The sequence below is a fragment of the Nyctereutes procyonoides genome, unplaced genomic scaffold (assembly GCF_905146905.1).
Source record: "Nyctereutes procyonoides isolate TBG_1078 unplaced genomic scaffold, NYPRO_anot_genome, whole genome shotgun sequence".
In the NCBI taxonomy this organism is placed as follows: domain Eukaryota; kingdom Metazoa; phylum Chordata; class Mammalia; order Carnivora; family Canidae; genus Nyctereutes; species Nyctereutes procyonoides.
This window is the reverse complement of record NW_026575135.1, coordinates 62,456,884-62,476,908: the sequence shown is the minus strand read 5'-3', so window position 1 is coordinate 62,476,908 and position 20,025 is coordinate 62,456,884. Positions and strand designations below refer to the sequence as shown.

At 42.1% G+C, this 20,025-nt stretch overlaps 1 protein-coding gene across 1 annotated transcript in view; it reads left to right on the top strand.

Moving 5' to 3' along the window:
- Positions 1-3,420: 3,420 nt before the first annotated feature.
- The window catches only part of LOC129494628 (uncharacterized), a gene marked incomplete at its 5' end in the record, with an annotated part of 613,327 nt that continues 596,722 nt past the window's right edge, over positions 3,421-20,025 (top strand). The window contains 3 exon segments of the mRNA XM_055301528.1: positions 3,421-4,428; positions 4,430-4,678; positions 4,681-6,147. Of these exon segments, the coding sequence (XP_055157503.1) occupies positions 3,421-4,428; positions 4,430-4,678; positions 4,681-6,147 (2,724 nt within the window).

Below are 20,025 nucleotides of genomic sequence, written 5' to 3'. Positions count from 1 at the left end.
ACAAATTCAGTCACCACAGAATAAATTAAGGACTGAGCACTTCAGCAATTTTAAGAATTTCTTCCTTCCACATCTTTCTGCTCAAGTCTTATGTAAATGGCTCAATGAAAATGACCTTTGGATTCTCCAACTCTTTTTTTTTTAATTTTTATTTATTTATGATAGTCACACACAGAGAGAGAGAGGCAGAGACACAGGCAGAGGGAGAAGCAGGCTCCATGCACCGGGAACCCGACGTGGGATACGATCCTGGGTCTCCAGGATCGCGCCCTGGGCCAAAGGCAGGCGCTAAACCGCTGCACCACCCAGGGATCTCTCTCCAACTCTTTTTAAGCAATTATCTTAGACCCTTTGACTTTACCATTGATCTTAATCTCTCTTCATCACACAGCCTACAGAGCCCGTAACATTCTTTCCTTTGCCTCCAGTTTTCAGCCTAGCAATCACTTCTGGAACTTAGTGACAGAACCTGGTTTTCCTGCTTTTCACTTTTGCACTATCCTAAAATACAACTTGTTCTACCTTTCTTGACTCTTTCTACACTAGTTCACCCTGGGAAAGCAATACGCCTGATCTCATACTGTAACCTAACGGCACCCTTGCCCAGCAACCTGACTGGTTCATGAATTTCCACCTTAAGATAATCCATACACTTTTCCTAACCTTTTTTTCCTTATGATTCTCATTCAGAGAAAAAAAGAAAAACTATTAAGGAGCAGTAACACTTCAATTTGCCTGAGATTCATCTAGGAAAAAAGAGGAAGAAAGTAGCTGAGTAGCTTACATGTACCTTCTTATATAACATGATTTACCCTTACTCATTCTCTGGTCAGCAGAGTAGGATTAAGAACCCAGTGAGAAAAGAGAAAAAAGAAAAAAAAAAAAAAAAGAACCCAGTGAGGTAGATTTTTTTTCCCCAAAGTTAGTGCTTATTTTCTTAAAAAAAAAACACAAAAAAAAAAAAAAACAAAGAAAACTCCTTAGTCAATTTTTTGATTATTCAAGCAAACCAATTCATTTTTAAAAATGATAAAAGCCCTCAAGTATCTATCCTATCTCTTCTATGTGACCATACCCTAACATAACCAAACAGTTGAGAAGGAAAAGTTTCTCTTTATAGAAGCAGGATACCTCCTAAGTAAATAACAAATAATAATATAATTAAAACATCATCATTTTGGAACTGTTAAGAAGTTAATAAAGCTAGACAATGATCAAAATAGGTACTAATGTCACAGAGGAGTCAAATATTCATGTCCTCTCATTGAAGTACACGATATTACTAAAGAAGTGTTTTTATTTATCAAAGAGTCAGAGTCTTATTTAGCCTTCAGATCTAAGTACTAAGTCATAAGAAACATAGGGGTTGGAGGACAAATTAAATGACACCATGGTATTTCAGTTCTTAAAATAATATAATAATTATGAAACTCAAATACTCATAAAATATATCTTGTTCAGAAAAAGCAAAATTAACATTGACACTGAGAACATCAAAAAAAAAAAAAAGCCATGAACTAGAATACTGAATAAGATGCAGGAATTTCACATATAATTGTCATATATAACTGAGCTGTAATCCCTGAAAGAAAGCAAATAAATGAATAGAGTGAAGAAACCTCCCCCCTTGTAAGTAGGGCCAGCCCTAATCCAGAAGCAGCCCATCCAGCGCCTTCCTGAAATTTTAGCAACTAAAAGCATTCTGTTTACAATAAGAAAACCGTTCCCCCCCCCACACCCTGATTGGAATGTCCCTGAATAGGTTCATGTTGACCCTCCCCAAAATCAACCTGGATGCCATGCGACTCCCGCGGTTCTTTTGTCTTTAGGCAGTTTCTTTCCTTTTGCCTTTTAAAAGATCCCTGTAATTGCTAATCGGGGCTCTTTTCCTCCTCGGAGGCGGAGAGCCCGTTTGCGCAACCGTTCAATAAACCCTCTTGCTGATTGCATCTGCCTGTCTGGGCCTGTCTGGGGTCTGGGTCTCTGGGGCGTCCACCGGGCCACGTTGGCACCCGTGAGCCAGGGTCCAACATTTGGGGGCTCGTCCGGGATCTGAGACGCCCCAGACTCAATCCTAAGACCGGTAGGAGGTAAGACCGAGCTCGCTAAATGTCATATCTGTCTCGTCCGTTTGTCTGACTGGCCGGGTCTGTTTTGTGCCGGGTCTGTATTGTGCCTGCAGGACGCTGTACTCTGTATTCTGTATTTGGACCAGCGGGGGAGGCAGACGTGCCCGAGACCCCTGGTCCCCCTCCGGAGTCGGACTCCGGAGTGGTCTGGAAGAGGAACGGAGCCCCGGCACTCCCTCCTCTTCGGGGAGGGTCGTGGTTCGCGACCGCTCCCATCTGAATCTGCCGCGCCAGTCCTGTCGTTCGTGTGCGTCTGTTCGTTCCGTGTTTTTCTTCCTTTCCTGTCCTCCTCCTCACCGCTCACCCCTTCTCTACACCCATGGGGCAGACTGTAACACCCTTTAAGCCCGCTCTAGATCACGGAAAGAAGTGCCGGCCGGGCACACAATCTTCGGTCGAAGTCAGAGGTACGCAACGCTCATCGAGTCTGCCCCGCCAGTCCTGTCGTTCGTGTGCGTCTGTTCGTTCTGTGTTTTTCTTCCTCTCCTGTCCTCCTCCTCACCGCTCACCCCTTCTCTACACCCATGGGGCAGACTGTAACCACCCCTTTAAGCCTCACTCTAGATCACTGGAAAGAAGTCGCCGGCCGGGCACACAATGTTTTGGTCGAAGTCAGAAGACGAAGATGGGTCACCTTCTGCTCCTCAGAGTGGCCAGCTTTCAACGTCGGGTGGCCCAGGAACGGAACTTTTAATATTGATATTATCTTGCAGGTGAAGGCCCTGGTCTTCCAGTCAGGACCCAATGGACACCTCGATCAGGTGCCGTACATCATAGTATGGGAGGATCTCGCTAAGAATCCACCCCCCTGGATAAAATGCTTTGTCCCTTCTCAGGGGGGACCGGCCCGAGACCCTCACCCCCTCCCTGCCACACTCCCCCAATTCCCCGCCCCTCCTCTCCATCCACCCTTTGCCCCCTAAAATTTCCTGAATCAAAACCTAAGGAGCCGCCTGTGCTCCCAGGGGACCAGGACAGTCTCCTTCTCTTGGACTCCTCCCCTCCCCCTTATGCCCAACCCCCAACGCCCCGCTCGGAGGCCCCTACCTCTCCCTCCGCTCCCTCAGCTCCGTCCCCCGACTCTACGGGGGCAGAGGGGCCACCCCTCGCTTCACCCCCGCTCGCCAGTCGCCTCCGCTTCCGGCGAGAGCGCGGGGGAGAGTCGGAAGACGTCTGGACCTCCCAGGCATTTCCCCTCCGGTCAGTAGGCGGCCAGATGCAATATTGGCCGTTCTCTGCCTCTGACCTTTACAACTGGAAAACTCATAACCCCTCCTTCTCCCGAGACCCCCAGGCGCTAACCGGATTAATTGAGTCAATTCTGTTGACCCACCAGCCGACCTGGGATGGCCGCCAACAGCTCCTGCAGACTCTCCTCACCACGGAGGAGAGACAGCGCGTCTACCTCGAAGCTCGGAAAAACGTCCCGGGGGCGGATGGGAGGCCGACCCAGCTGCCTAATGAGATTGAGGATGTTTTCCCCTTGGTTCGCCCGACCTGGGACTACGACACCATTGCTGGTAGGGAGCGTCGTCTCTATCGCCAGGTACTCCTAGCGGGTCTCAAAGGGGCAGGGCGTCGCCCCACCAATTTGGCAAAGGTACGTGCTATAGTGCAGGGAAAAGAGGAGACGCCGGCAGGTTTTCTGGAGAGGTTAATAGAAGGCTACCGCATGGATACTCCCTTTGACCCCTTGGCTGAAGACCGCCAACCAGATGTAATTATGTCCTTCATTGGACAGTCGGCCTCGGATATTCGTAATAAGTTACAACAGTTGGAGGGACTTCAGGGGTACACCTTACAGGACTTAGTGAAAGAGGCAGAGAAGGTTTTTAACAAGCGAGAAACCCTAGAGGAAAGGGAGGAAAGGATCCGTAAAGAGCAAGAGGAACGGGAGGATAAGAGAGATAAAAGACGTAATAAAGAGCTGACTAGGATACTGGCCACCGTAGTACAGGGCTCAGGGCAGAGTAAGTCAGGACAGAGTAGGGACCTGGGAGACAAAAGAGGACCACGGGTTGAACGAGACCAGTGTGCCTACTGCAAGGAAAAAGGACATTGGGTTAAAGATTGCCCAAGGAAGGGCCAAACGCAGGGACCTAAAAAGAAGCCCATTCCTGTTTTGTCCCTAGAAGATGAAGATTAGGGGTGTCAGGGCCAGGAACCCCCCCCCCCCGAGCCTCGGATAACCCTTAAAGTGGGGGGACAGCCGGTGACCTTCCTGGTCGATACGGGAGCTCAACATTCAGTTTTAACTGAGGCAAAAGGACCCTTGACCTCTAAAACGTCTTGGGTTCAGGGGGGCAACTGGAGGCAAGTTATATCGATGGACAACCGAACGGAAGGTCCACCTGAGCACTGGGCAAGTAACGCATTCCTTCTTACTGGTCCCAGACTGCCCTTACCCTCTCCTAGGCAGAGACCTTCTTTCAAAAGTAGGGGCCCAGATACATTTTCAGCAAAAAGGGGCCACTATTACTGGCGCGGGAGGGCAGCCCCTCCAGGTACTGACCTTGCGCCTAGAGGATGAACACCGGCTGCACGAGGACTCTCACCGTCCGTCCAGCCCCTAGATTCTGAATGGCTCACTAACTACCCTCAGGCCTGGGTGGAAACGGCCGGAATGGGACTAGCTGTAAACCAGCCGCCCATAATTATAAACTTAAAACCCTCGGCCACCCCCATATCGATCCGGCAATATTCAATGAGCAAAGAGGCCAAAGAAGGCATTCGGCCACATATACAGAGACTATTACAATTGGGCATTTTAATACCTTGCCAGTCGCCCTGGAATACTCCTCTATTACCCGTAAAAAAACCCGGCACAGGAGATTACCAGCCGGTACAAGATTTACGAGAGGTTAACTGGAGGACAGAGGACATACATCCCACGGTGCCGAATCCCTACAACTTGCTCAGCACCTTACCCCCAAGCCATGTCTGGTATACGGTGTTAGATCTAAAAGATGCATTCTTTTGCCTGAGGTTAAGCTCTCAAAGCCAGCCTATTTTTGCTTTTGAATGGAAAGATCCTGAGACGGGACTCTCAGGACAACTCACTTGGACAAGGCTGCCGCAGGGATTCAAAAACTCCCCTACTTTGTTCGATGAGGCCTTGCATCGGGATTTGGCAGATTTCCGAGTTGGCCATCCGGACCTCATCCTTCTGCAGTACGTGGATGATTTGCTCCTGGCAGCTAGGACAGAACAGAATTGTGTAAAAGGTACGGGGGCCCTGCTTGAGAGACTGGGAGAACTGGGGTATAGGGCCTCCACCAAAAAGGCCCAAATAGGCCAGAGACAAGTGACCTATCTGGGATATCTCCTGGAAGGAGGCCAGAGGTGGCTGACGGAGAGCCGCAAAAAGGCTGTAGCCCTGATCCCAGCACCCACTAATGCCAAAGGACTACGAGAGTTCCTCGGCAGTGCTGGGTTCTGCCGCCTCTGGATACCCGGGTTTGCGGAGATGGCGGCTCCCCTATATCCTCTCACGAAATCCAACACCCCCTACCACTGGGGAAAGGAGCAGCAATTGGCTTTTGACAAAATAAAAAGGGCCTTATTGACCGCCCCTGCCCTGAGCCTCCCAGATGTAACCAAGCCTTTTACGCTATATGTTGATGAACATAATGGAATAGCCAAAGGGGTCCTAACTCAAAAACTGGGACCCTGGAAAAGGCCCGTGGCATACTTTTCAAAAAAATTAGACAGCATTGCTGCAGGATGGCCCCCATGTCTCCGAATAATAGCGGCTGTGGCAGTCCTGGTAAAAGACTCAGACAAGTTGACTTTTGGCCAACCCCTCACTGTGGTGGCCCCCCACGCCGTAGAGACAGTCATCCGCCAGCCCCCTGATCGATGGCTCTCAAATGCCCGGGTCACCCATTATCAGGCCATGTTACTGAATTCTGAGCGGATACAGTTTGGAACGGCTACATCTCTAAACCCGGCCACCTTGCTTCCAGAAACCGAGTCCCCCTCCCTAGTAATGCATGATTGCCACCAGATCCTAGCTGAAGTCCATGGCACCAGAGGGGACTTGACGGACCAGCCTTTGCCAGATGCTGAAGCAACCTGGTACACCCATGGGAGTAGCTTTCTACGAAATGGCTGGACAGAAGCTTTCCCCACCAAGCGAGAAACCGCCCAGGTGGTTGTCAAGAAAATCCTGGAAGAAATTTTCCCCCGGTTTGGACTGCCCAAGGTAATAGGGTCAGACAACGGCCCCACCTTCGTCTCCCAGGTAAGTCAGTTGGTGGCCAGATTACTGGGGATAAATTGGAAATTACATTGTGCATACAGACCCCAGAGCTCAGGTCAGGTAGAAAGAATGAATAGAACAATTAAAGAGACCCTAACTAAATTGACATTGGAGACTGGCACTAGAGACTGGGTCCAACTCCTCCCTATGGTTCTGTTCCGAGTCCGGAACACTCCCGCGCGCCATGGGCTAACTCCTTACAAGATTCTCTATGGAGGTCCCCCACCAGTAACGGACTTACTAGATTCTGCTATTGACCCTCTTGCTAACACTCCCGGTTTACAGGACAGGCTAAAGGCGCTCCAGATTATCCAGCACCAGAGCTGGAAACCCCTTGCGGCTGTCTACCGCCCGGGAGACACAACCGGCCCACACCCGTTCCAGATCGGTGACTCTGTCTATGTCAGGAGACATCAGTCCAGGACGCTTGAGCCCCGCTGGAAGGGCCCATATACTGTACTACTGACCACCCCAACCGCCTTAAAGGTAGACGGCATTGCTGCTTGGGTCCACGCCTCACACGTCCAGCGCGCCCCATCAACGAGCACCGCTGACACCAGCCAGGACCGGACGAGCCACTCCAATGGAAGCTCCACCGCACCCAAAACCCGCTCAAGATAAGACTTTCAAAAATTGTTCAATGACAGTTGTTATATTCCTACCTCTCCTAGCGCTCTTCACCTCCACCAAAGGTGACCCTCATGCCCTCAAAAGGTTAACCTGGCAGGTACTAACGTCTGGGGGTGACGAGGTCTGGTCTATAACTAAGACCGCCCCCGTGGGAACCTGGTGGCCTAACCTATACCCTGACCTATGCAAGCTAACCATAGGGGCCCCTAGCCCATGGGACCTCGAGGGATACTTCGACACCTCTAGAGCCCCTAACCAAGAAAGCCCTCCAGGGCGACTGGGATTAGACCCATGGGGAGGATGTGGCACGCCTGATAGAAGGGCCATGCTAAGCACTCTTCCCTTTTATGTCTGTCCCGGGCACCACAGAGATCGCAGGCTAAATCCCACCTGTGGAGGAGGGGAATATTTCTATTGTAAAAATTGGGGGTGCGAAACTACTGGGGATACAGGATGGAGGCCCTCCTCCTCCTGGGATTATATCACTGTCAAGGCTAACTATACTCACCCGACATTTAGCAAATGGAAAACCCTTAATTATGGGCCCTGTCAAGGGTGGTGTCATCCCCTACGGATATCCTTCACGGAACCCGGAAAAAGGGCTACTTACTGGGCCAATGGATATACGTGGGGACTCAGGTTCCATGGCGATTGGGCCTAACGCGGCCCTCGGGGAACAAAGAGCTCCTGCTAAACCACTAGCCCCGGCCCTAGCCGCAGGGAGTGCCACACCCACTCACTCCAACCCCTCGGTCGTCACCCGAGACCGGACAAATCTTATCATAGGGGCATTCCTGGCCCTTAATCGAACCAGCCCCAATGTAACTAAATCCTGCTGGCTCTGCCTTGCTCCCCCCCCCTTATTATGAGGGAATTGCTACTTCAGGGACCTATAATAACATCACTAGCACTCAGGGATGCACACCCGACTCCCAACCACAATTCACCCTTACAGAAGTTACAGGACAGGGAACCTGCATAGGAACACCCCCCCGGGGCTACCAGAGACTCTGCAACACTACCACCCCGATTTTGGGGACTGATTCTTACCTGGAGCCCCAGCCGGGAACTTGGTGGGCATGCAACAAAGGCCTCACCCCCTGTGTGTCGGCTAAGGTTCTAAATAGCTCAAACGACTTCTGTGTCATGGTGCAGATCATACCCAGGGTGTTGTATCACCCTGCTGAAACTCTAGAAAATCAGTATGATAAACATCCCACCCGTTTTCAGCGCGAACCTGTCTCCCTAACCTTAGCCGTTATGTTGGGACTAGGGGTCGCTGCTGGGGTGGGTACTGGAGCAGCTGCTCTGATCCGGGGCTCACGACGTTATCTAGAACTCCAAACAGCTGTAGATGAGGATCTACGGACAATAGCGCAGTCCGTTTCTAAGCTAGAACAGTCCCTCCCCTCACTTTCAGAAGTAGCACTTCACAACAGGAGAGGCTTGGATTGACTATTCCTGAAAGAGGGAGGACTGTGTGCGGCCCTGGGAGAGGAATGCTGTTTCTATGCAGACCATTCTGGAGTCATCAGAGACTCCATGGCCAAACTCAGGGAAAGGTTAAATAAAAGACAAAGGGACCGGGAGGCCCAGCAGGGCGGGTTTGAAAGCTGGTTTAATCAGTCTCCCTGGTTGACCACCCTAATCTCGCCCTAATCTCTGGGCCCTCTAGTTATCCTGCTCCTGCTGCTAACTTTCGGCCCCTGCGTCCTCAACCGGCTGCTCCAGTTCATCCGAGAAAGATTGTCTATTACCCAAGCTCTGGTATTAACTCAGCAATGTCGAGCCCTCCAAACTGAAAAAATAAATGTTCCCTAAGATTTTATGGATAAAATCAGCCCAAACAAGAGGAGGGAATGAAGAAACCTCCCCCCTTGTAAGTAGGGCCAGCCCTAATCCAGAGGCAGCCCATCCAGGCGCCTTCCTGAAATTTTAGCAACTAAAAGCATTCTGTTTACAATAAGAAAACCGTTCCCCCCCCCCACACCCTGATTGGAATGTCCCTGAATAGGTTCATGTTGACCCTCCCCAAAATCAACCTGGATGCCATGCGACTCCCGCGGTTCTTTTGTCTTTAGGCAGTTTCTTTCCTTTTGCCTTTTAAAAGATCCCTGTAATTGCTAATCAGGGCTCTTTTCCTCCTCGGAGGCGGAGAGCCCATTTGCGCAAACGTTCAATAAACCCTCTTGCTGATTGCATCTGCCTGTCTGGGGTCTGGGTCTCTGGGGCGTCCACCGGGCCACGTTGGCACCCGTGAGCCAGGGTCCAACAAGAGACCTGTTTACAATGTTTTTTCTAACCTGATCTTTAATATTTTGAGACAACACTTAAGGAATCAAAGCCTAGCAGCTGTAGAACATAAAAATATAAGCATTTTTAAAGGACAGATGGACATTAAACAACAAGAAAAAATGACTTGAAAATAAAGTAATATATGAGTAGATAAATCAACAGAATTTTTTAAAATATAATTACTATTATGACTATATCAGAAAAAATTAGGTTCATCCTAATGTTACAGAAAACCCAAATTTACAGTGGCTTAAACACACAAATTTTGTTTTTTATCTCTTTCATTCAGAAAAAGCCCAGACTTGGTAAAACAGTTTAATGAAGTAATCGGGAACTCAAATTCCTTCTAAATTTTGACCTCACCATTACTTTATGTGGTCTTTATCTACATATTTTTAAACATTGCTGGAGCTCCTGACATTATGCCAACAGGAAGAACAGAAGGTACATTCACTTGAACATAATATATACCTACAACTTATCCCTAATAAAGGGATATAAATGTAAGATATGGTAAAATGACCAACCTATTTTAAAGGAGGCTAAAGTAGAGTCTATATTCTGGGTAGTTGAATATATTTTTATCTGTCCCAGCTTTAAAAGAAATCATTGATTCTTTTACATTACCAAATGAGGAAAATAAATCACGGAAGAAACTCAGTCTCGGTCACAATTATAGAATTATCCATCTAGGATATTGTAAACTAAAAGAAAAAGACTGAAACTAGAAAGTTCAGCAATCCATATTTCAAGAATAGTTTTTTTCAACTCATATTTTTTAAAAGATGTTATTTATTTATCTGACAAAGAGAGAGCACAAGCAGGGGGAGCAATAGAGAGGGAGAAGCAGACTCCCCACTGACCAGGGAGTCGGAAGTGGGACTCCATCCCAGGACCCTGGGATCATGACCTAAGCTGAAGGCAGACATTTAACTGACTGAGCCACCCAGGTGCCCTGCAATCCATATTTCAAAGAATTAAAAAAAAAAAAAAAAGTAAGACCAACTAAAGATAAGGTATGGGGGAAGGCAATAGGGAATAAAAGGAAGTTAGTGGTCCAGGAGCTAACTCTATGCCGGCTGAACCCCTCAAGGACCTACTCTGATGTTTCACTGGACTGGATTTGTTCTTTTATATAAAAGAAGCAGAAATTAAAAGTAGGAAACACCTTAAATTACCCTTGACAGATATTTATTTTAATTAAAAGAAAATAAGGGTAAGTAAGGGTAAGTGGAAACCCACCACTAAATGCAAGAAATGTGAGATGGACTTCCAAAGCATTTGGTTTGCAGCAGTACCTGCTATGCTTTTTATCTAATGGAATTAAGACAGTCTATGTAGAGCATCCATCCACTACCCTAGTTTTACAGGTGAGAATCCTGAGGTTCAGGGAAATGAAGTGATTTATCCAGGGCCACAGAGTGAATAAATTTTAAAACTAGGACAAGTGACTCTTGAACAGTATGAGTTTAAACATACATTTTTTTCAATAAATATAGTACCAGTACTGTTAAAGTACTTTCTCTTCCTTATGATTTTCTGAGCATTTTCTTTGCTCTAGTTTACTTTATTCTAAGAATACAGCATATACTACACATAGCATAGAACATGTGCTAATTGTATATGTTATTAGTAAGGCTTCCAGTCAACAAGCTATTAATAGGTAAGTTTCTCGGAAGTCAATTTTATATGTGTAGTTTGAATGTGGGGTGTTAGTGCCCCTATTTCCACCCTGTGTTATTCAAGGATCAACTATACTAGATAGAGAAACATTCTTATTTATATGGATCTGAAACATAGTTAAAGATGGTCTTGGCAGCATCTAGTTATTCATCAAATTTCAGCTTGCTCAATCTTGGAAAGGTCTTTGTATATCAATTTAGAATTCTTATTTTCAGATCTATGTAACACTGAGTCACAAAGCCAGTTTAACTTAGAGTCATTCCCTATTTGCTCAATTCTGCATCTTTATGAGGATTAATTTAATCCACTGCTCAATCGGCCTTTATGCTCACACTGATCCAACTTTTTATTCACCTTCTACTATTAATAATAGTTTTGGGTATTAAGAAAGTCTGGCTTTTTTTTTATGCAGAATATTCTGAATGTAGCCAGGTATTCAATCCCGCCCTACACTACTATGTAACCCTGGGGCACAAAAATCACAGAGTGGTCTATGTTAATAGCCTGGATACTCTGCTAAAGATACTGGAGAATTAAAACAAGGAGCTAAACTACATGCTAACAATAAGGAGACAGATATTAAACACACACACTAATGGCCTTATAATTTTAAAATTTAAGGAAAGTAACAGGTCTGGTGAAATAAAGACTTTCAACAAATGTTTATTGAATAAATTATGGGACCCAGATCATATATAGGGACTGTTAGGACTGGTATGAAGTGCAGCGGTAAAGTTAAGCTGTACCATATCGTCAAGGATTTAAATTAGCAGGCAAGGTGCTTATACTTTGCAAAACAAAGTGCATAAATAACATGAACCATTAAAGGTTGTAAAGGTTGTAAAGCCTATTTACGTTTTAGAAAGAAAATGATAATAGTGAGAGGGTGACATGCTTGGCTAAAACTAGAATCAGGAAGATAGGTTTGCTGGGGATTGCAAGAGTTCATGTAAGAGGTAATCGGGATCTCAGACTAATAGCGAGACAGGAGGAGCAGGAATGAATTTGAAAGACATTTCATGGATATTTACGACAGACTGGCGACTAATAATCCACTAAAACATTAGGTATAAAACAGGTAAGAGATTATAGTTAACCAAATGTTTCTTGTTTGGATGACTAATGCTATGCCAGTAAATAACACAGAACAATGAAATGTATTGTTAAAAAAAAAATTAAAGGAAGAAAAAGGTTGCTCCTGACAGAGAGACCTGGTCTGAAATACACAGGTCGGCCTAAGTGTAAGTGCAAGTCCATCTGCTGGTCACAGCTAAACTATGATCTGCTCTTGGACACTAATGATCTCACCAAATATCAACATCAAACAGGTCAACCATGACTAAGACAAAAAGATAACCATTGTGAAATCCATAAAATACCAAATAGAATCCTCCCTCAACTCCTACTTATTTAAAAATTACAGTTTTCTCCTCACTCTAGTTAGCCTTCCTCTACATAAAATTTACTGAGCTACCCAATCACAGATTGTCCCTTCCTGAAAATACCCAATTTATAGCTTAGTCCTTGCTTCCTTAGATCTTCTCCAAAATTACTTAAACTAAACCTAAGTGCTATAAGTTGCTTCTAACATCCTCTTAGTGAGACATCCTGCATTTCACTATGTAGTACATTCTCCCTCACTAAAACCAGTAATATTCTCAACCATTAAGTGTACTTCAGTGGCCTGTGACTTGAGATCACTGACATGGCCTATATTGCATATATATTGTATATAATAATATAATCTTGAAGAAACTCTGTGTATAAGAAACAGTTGGAAATTCAGTTGTGGAGTTTGGATAAAAGGTATATATATATATATATATAATATATATATATATATATATATATATATATATATATATATACATATATTGAAGAGTTACCAACTTTTATGCCAATATTTCCCAAACTATTATACATGATTTCAGTAGATTTAATAAATTTAAGATGATATGACTTGTGCTTCAATGAGATTGGAGAAAAGTAGTTTAAAACTAGTTTAAAAACTACTCTCATTGTATCCAGGCTGTTAACATTGAGAGTTCTTTACTTTAGAATTATCATAGGATTTACTTTATATTATAACTGTTACTTACATTATGAATCATACAAAATTCTAAATGTATTTCATTATACAACCATATTTCTAGCCAGACTGATCACTGTGAAGTTTTACATAGAATTTAATTTGGGAAATGTTTCAAAAGGAAGTTGAAACATTAAGGGTAGCTGAGTACCCTTAATGAGTAAAAAAACACCAAAAGGAGAAAAAAAATTCAATAATATAATCTGTTGTAAAACATAGCCACTGTTAACAGTTAATTAACATAAACTCATCATTAAGTAAATTATATTAAAAACAAAGGTAACAGGCACTCAAAAATAAAAAATAGGTATCCTTCCTAAATTTTTTACCACACCACACTATCATCTATGTTCCTGAGGTTATGACTGATTGGTCTTTATTGTAGACTCCATAAAATAGTGTGCTACTGAACATCGCTTATGATCCCCCCCAACTCAGTGATAGCTCCTTAGTAGCTTGAAAAAAGGTAATAGTGGAAGTAACACTGAATAACAGCAAATACCACAGATCAGCGCTTGATGAATTCTTTTACTGATTGACTCTAAGTTTATGAGAAAGAAGGAGAAAATAATGCACATTAAAAGTCTGTTGTGTCTACACTCATTCATTGTGCATAGCACAACGTTCTTCCAGTATTCAAAAACCAAATCCAATTCGGCAAAGAAGTGCTCTTCTCCTTTATGAACAAATGAAGTTTCAGCATATATTGTCATGGTTTTCACTTTCATCTATTCATTAATGTAAATTAAAATACTAATCAATATTCATGTCAGAATTATACTCATTCATCAACTAAAATCATAATACTTTTTAATTATATTAATGTATTACAAAGGGGAAAACTTATTACTAGATATTGGTAAGAACATTCAATGATAACATTACTATTTTTGTTTTCAAGCCTGAACTTCTGCATATTTGTGAAAAACTTCATAAAAATTTGATCTTCATATATTCATGTTCACTAGATAAAACAGCCAGATTTGTCAATTTCTCTTCACTTACAGCTCAAGAATGCTTCTAATTAATTTTAATCATGTCTCTTTCACATGAAGCAACATATATGCAACTAGTGATAAAAGTCTTAAACCTTAGAAAATATATGGCAGCAATTCCCATTCATAATAATTTCTAGAAGTGGTAATGCTATGCATGTCTTTGTTTTTCCATGATGTATGCCAGTGGTTTCAGTCAAAAATATTACACTACAATATTTTCCACTACAATATTTTCACATTAAAATTCATCATAAATTTCTCTAATATTGACACATTCTTTTTCCTTCTGCAAAACACAAAGAAAATGGGGGCACCTGGGTGGCTCAGGCAGTTAAGCATCTGACCCCTGGTTTCAGTTTATTTTTTTTTAATTTTTTTTTATTTATTTATGATAGTCACAGAGAGAGAGAGAGAGAGAGGCAGAGACATAGGCAGAGGGAGAAGCAGGCTCCATGCACCGGGAGCCCGACGTGGGATTCGATCCCGGGTCTCCAGGATCGCGCCCTGGGCCAGAGGCAGGCGCCAAACCGCTGCGCCACCCAGGGATCCCCCTGGTTTCAGTTTAGGTCCTGCTCTCAGAGTTCTGGGATGAAGCCCTGCCTCAGGTTCCTCACTCAGAGTCTGCTTGGGATTCTCTCTCCCTTTCTCTCTGTCCCTCTCCCTGCTTTCTCTATGTAAAATAAATAAATAAATCTTTTTTAAAAATCAGAGAAAATGGCTGAATGATAGCCAAATGGGTATTATTTAATCCACTGCTTTAGAATAAGTATCCATTCTTAGTGAAAACCCACTGAGGCATTCACCTACTGCTATTTTGGGCATTTTTTTAGTGGCAATGTAATACTGGCATCTTCTGTTATTTCTTTCGGCATTCTTCTTTGAAATTTCTTTTTTCCTACATGAATGTTCATTTTTCTATTTTTTTTGTTGTTGATGGTGCATAGTTAATATCTTTTCCACATTTCCTATATGCCTTCCTTTTTTTTATTTTATTTATTCATGAGACAGACAGAGAGAGAGGCAGAAACACAGGCAGAGGAAGAAGCAGGCTCCATTCAGGGAGCCTGATGTGGGACTTGATCCCGGGTGCCCAGGATCAGGCCCTGGGCTGAAGGCCATACTAAACTGCTGAGCCACCCGGTCTGCCCATATATGCCTTCCTTTGAGAAATGATTTTAAAGCTTAGTGTTTCACTGTACAATGCTCAAGGATGATTCTGTCTGTGAATTTTTTATCTGATAAACCTCATCTAAAACTTCATACTAGAAAAAAATAACTACAAAAATCACATGTAGCTATCCTTATTTATTTTGAATAGTTGTTAAGTGCAGGAATATATACTATCACAGAGCTGGAAATCAATTGTGTTGAAAAGTGAGGTCAACTGATGCCAAACAATCAAAAAATTACTATTGAATAGGTGTCTCTGAGTCTATGTGTATTCTAGGCCAATCACGTAACTGGCAATTCTGCAACTTACTTTCATATAAAATACAAAGTTTATGAAAGCTAAAAATGCTAATTTTGAAGCTTACATCTATATTTTTTCAACCTAGTAGTAAAACTGAGGTAATTCTTTGGAACTTAAGCAGACAAAATTTTTGTTTGTTGGGAATTTTATCGCCATTTTTTTTCCTAGAATTTCTAAATACATGGTGATAAAGAGGCAGACTGACTTTTAGTCAGAACTGTAACTGATTTTAAATTCTCTATAGAAAAATCCTTGGCCCCTCTCTCATTTCTTGCAACCAGAGGGGACCTTGCCCATAACCTGGCTTGCTTGATACTTCCTGTGCTGTCAAGCAGTTGTGACAGACATGAACATAGAGCAGTTCTCAACCCCAGGACGATCAGCATTTGGGCTGCATGATCAACAGTGAATCAATAATTACTGTTGAATCAGTAGTATCCATAGAGCTAAGTTCAGATATAAAAAATCTGGTATGAAGCCGCACTATGTAGTAAATCTATCTGGCAAGGGTTCTAGCATAGACAATGAGAAATGTGAGGAGACAAAAGAGGAAGGAGGTCACTGGCACAGCCAACACAATTAGGTGAGTCAATCCTCCTACCCTGAACATCCTAAAGCATAAACGAGTACCTGGGAGGTCACTGGTGACTTGGACAAACATAGTTTCAGTGGAGTGGTAACAGGGATTCAAAGAGCAGTGCATTTGGGAATAGCTGAAAAGTGAAGAAGCAGAGATAGCACCTTCAACATCTTGACTATGAGTTGGGGAAAATAACAGAGCATGTTTCTCTAACCCTGATCCTTACCAGTAAAAGAGTGTAAAATTCCTTCAAAGAGAAGCTAAATGAGCACCTAAATGTAACTCCCCAGGCTATATTACCTTACCTCTTTCTTGGCCTCAATAGACAAGTGACCCAAAATATTTGCTACAAATCTCTTGCTCCTTGGTGGTCATGATCATTTTAAAATGTTTTCTCTGAGCAGGCTTTTACATTATTCACTTTATTCTGTCCCAAATTTCCATCTTATTGTTTAAATATAACTGCAGCAAAACTTTAAGTGTATAAATCCTCAGATATTTTGAGACCCATTTCCCCCAGTCTATTAAGATTCATAATGTTTGATTCTTGTCTTAAAAGATTTTGCTTCACTTTTTAAAAATTTTAGTAACTTAAGAGAACTACCATTTTACGAATGTGTCAGTGGGAAATATACTTAAGAAATTTAAAAGCTTTTAACTTCTATGTTTAACAAGGTTTTTAAAAACTACAATAATGCGTGAAAAATCCTTTATATTGCTTTATGAAATACAATGTCTTTTATTACCTTGCTTTTATAGGACGAATTTCCTTTGCTGAGAATTTTCTCCCAATTCTCTACTGCCTATTTAAGTGTCAGCCTTGTTTCAAAATAGAATTCAAAGCCTATCTCCTCTAGGAAGTCTTCTAATCAAATTGTTCTTTCCCTTCTCTATGATATTCTTTCTATGGCATTTAATATAGTTGGCCTTAGTGTTAGAATTATTAAAGTCATTACTCTGTGAGTCCATGGTGAACATGGACAGGTCAATGTCTTAATAACTTATCTCCTACTGAAAACCGTACAATACTTTGCAAAATAGGGACGCCTGGGTGGCCTAGAGGTTGAGCATCTGCCTTTGTTGGGTGTGACCCTGTAGTCCCAGGATCAAGTCCCACATCAGGCTTCCTGCATGGAGCCTGCTTCTCCGTCTGCCTATGTCTCTGCCTCTGTGTGTGTGTGTCTCTCGTGAATAAATAAATAAAATCTTAAAAAAAAAAATACTTTGTTGGGGGATCCCTGGGTGGCTCAGCGTTTTAGTGCCTGCCTTTGGCCCAGGGTGTGATCCTGGAGTCCTGGGATCAAGTCCCGCATTGGGCTCTCTGCATGGGGCCTGCTTCTCCCTCTGCCTGTGTCTCTGTCTCTCTCTCTCTCTCTCTCTGTATGTCTCTCATGAATAAATAAATAAAATCTTAAAAAAAAATCCTTTGCAAAATAGGTGCTCAAAAATGTTGATTAAAACTGAATCAAACATATATTGAAAATGAATAGACTGGGCTTTAATAACATTTTCTGGACTTAAATTATTATAGGCTTTGTTGCATAATCTTGAGCTTATCTTGGGTTAACTGGCAAAAAATTAAAAGAAACAAATCATATACATGAAGGGATTTGTAGTTTATAATACGTATTCATGGGATCCCTGGGTGGCGCAGCAGTTTAGCGCCTGCCTTTGGCCCAGGGCGCGATCCTGGAGACCCGGGATCGAATCCCACGTTGGGCTCCCGGTGCATGGAGCCTGCTTCTCCCTCTGCCTGTGTCTTTGCCTCTCTCTCTGTGTGTGTGTGTGACTATCATAAATAAACTAAAAAAAAAAAAAAATTTATAATACGTATTCATTAATTACCAAATAATCAATAAATAATTAGGCGAATGGGAAAGAATAGCATGGCAGTTATAAGTTATTAATGTAATTTATATATTCATAAAGTTGTTATAAAACCGCCACCAGTGATTTTACATCAAGAGACTTGGACTGCCCTCTTATTACCTCAGGCATATTTGTTATTCCTAAGATACAATTCCCTCTTCTTATATACTATGCCTATCTCACATAGTTACTGTCAAAATGAATGAGGTAATGGAAAATAATAGCAATTTAAATCATTGAGAGGTAAATATTCATTAGAACCTACACTGTGTTTTTGTTTAATCATCACAACAATCCTATGAGGTTGATTATCATCCCCATTTTTATAAAGAAAAATTGTCACAGAGAGCTTACATAATTTGCCCAAGGGCACATAGCTATTAAGAGATGAAATTAAATTTATCAGATTGTCTGACTCCAGAGCCAAAGCTCTTAGCCAAAATACTACATTGGTAACTAAGTGTCAGCTCCATTCCTTTAGATTTTGTAAAACTTGACTATAAAACATTTTCAAAATTTTAATAACTAACATTCCTAGAATACAAACTTTTCTTTAGATTTCCTAGGGATACTATAACAAATCTATTCAAAATATTCCATAAAAATTCAAATGAAATTTAGGCAAAAAATGTTAGAAGATTAATTTAGTAAACATATTAGTCTAGTGACTTACCAAGTACCTGTCTTCTATACATTAACTAGTTACATTCTCCAGCATGTTACGTATCTATATACATACATACATACATACATACATACACATACATACACACAAAACCGCATCTTAAATAAATTCATTAGTAGTTCACCTAGAGGGTTGATTACTGTTTATTAATTCAACCCAAATCAAAAATTAAAAACTGACAGATTAATCTTAGGAATTGAAGAAATACAAAATCTAAAAGATCCAACTATTTTTGAATTTGAAAAATATATCATAAGCCATTTACTTAGATTGCTTTAACATTCCAAATTTCAAATGTAATGTGGAATTTGGAGAACAACACTGCCATCCAGGGATAGAGAACTGAAAGTGCAGAGGAGAAAAAAAAACTTAATGCAGTGGTATCTCAGTTGATATTGAGACATTCAGTTGTGCTGCACTCTGTTGTGAGTGAAATGCTAATAACTGTTCAAGTACTAAAGATTAAAAAAAGACACCACATGCTTTAAAAATGAAAGGATTCCCCAAAACTTTTCTTTCACCCACTCATTTAAGTAAGAGAAAGGTGAAAGCACTACAATCACCTTGTTAGAACCAGCCCATAACCTTTTTTTTTTTTTTTAAAAAGGCACTTCACTGGGTAAGATCGATATACAAAAAGCTACACACAATTAATATACTTAGCCTAGTAACTTTGGAGGTAAAGATATACCATGAAGCCAAACCACAGTCTATGCCATTATATTCATTACCTCCAAAAGTTTTTTCCTGCCCTCTTTATTGCTTACTAGTTTGTTGAGGATAAAAACACTTAAGATCCTTTTAGCAAATTTTTAAGTATAGGGTAGTGTTAACTATAGGCAGTATTCTGTACAGTAGATATCTTGGACTTATTCATCTTATAACTAAAACTCTGTCCACTTTGACTATACTTCCCCATTTTTTTCTCACTCTGGCACCAGACAACCATCATTCTACTCCTTCCTTCTATAAATCTGGCTGCTTTAGATTCATAATGTAAATGTTTAATGTAGTATCTGTCCTTCTGTGTCTGGCTTACTTCACTCAGCAAAATGTCCTAATATCAATGACATCTAATATCTAATGATAGACAGTCATCAGGCATGTTAGATAAAGAAAAGATTACTTTTGAGATAATTTTCTTTTCTCAAAGAAAGTAATCTGAATTGTGGGTCCCCTCCCTCCAAGTCATATATTTAAGCTAAAACCCCCAATGTGATGATATTTGGAGATAGAGCTTTAGGGAGATAATTAAGATGAAATGAAGTCATAAAGGTAGGGTCTGAACCCAACAGACTCAGTATTCTTAAAAGCAAAAGACATCTGAGAGAGAGA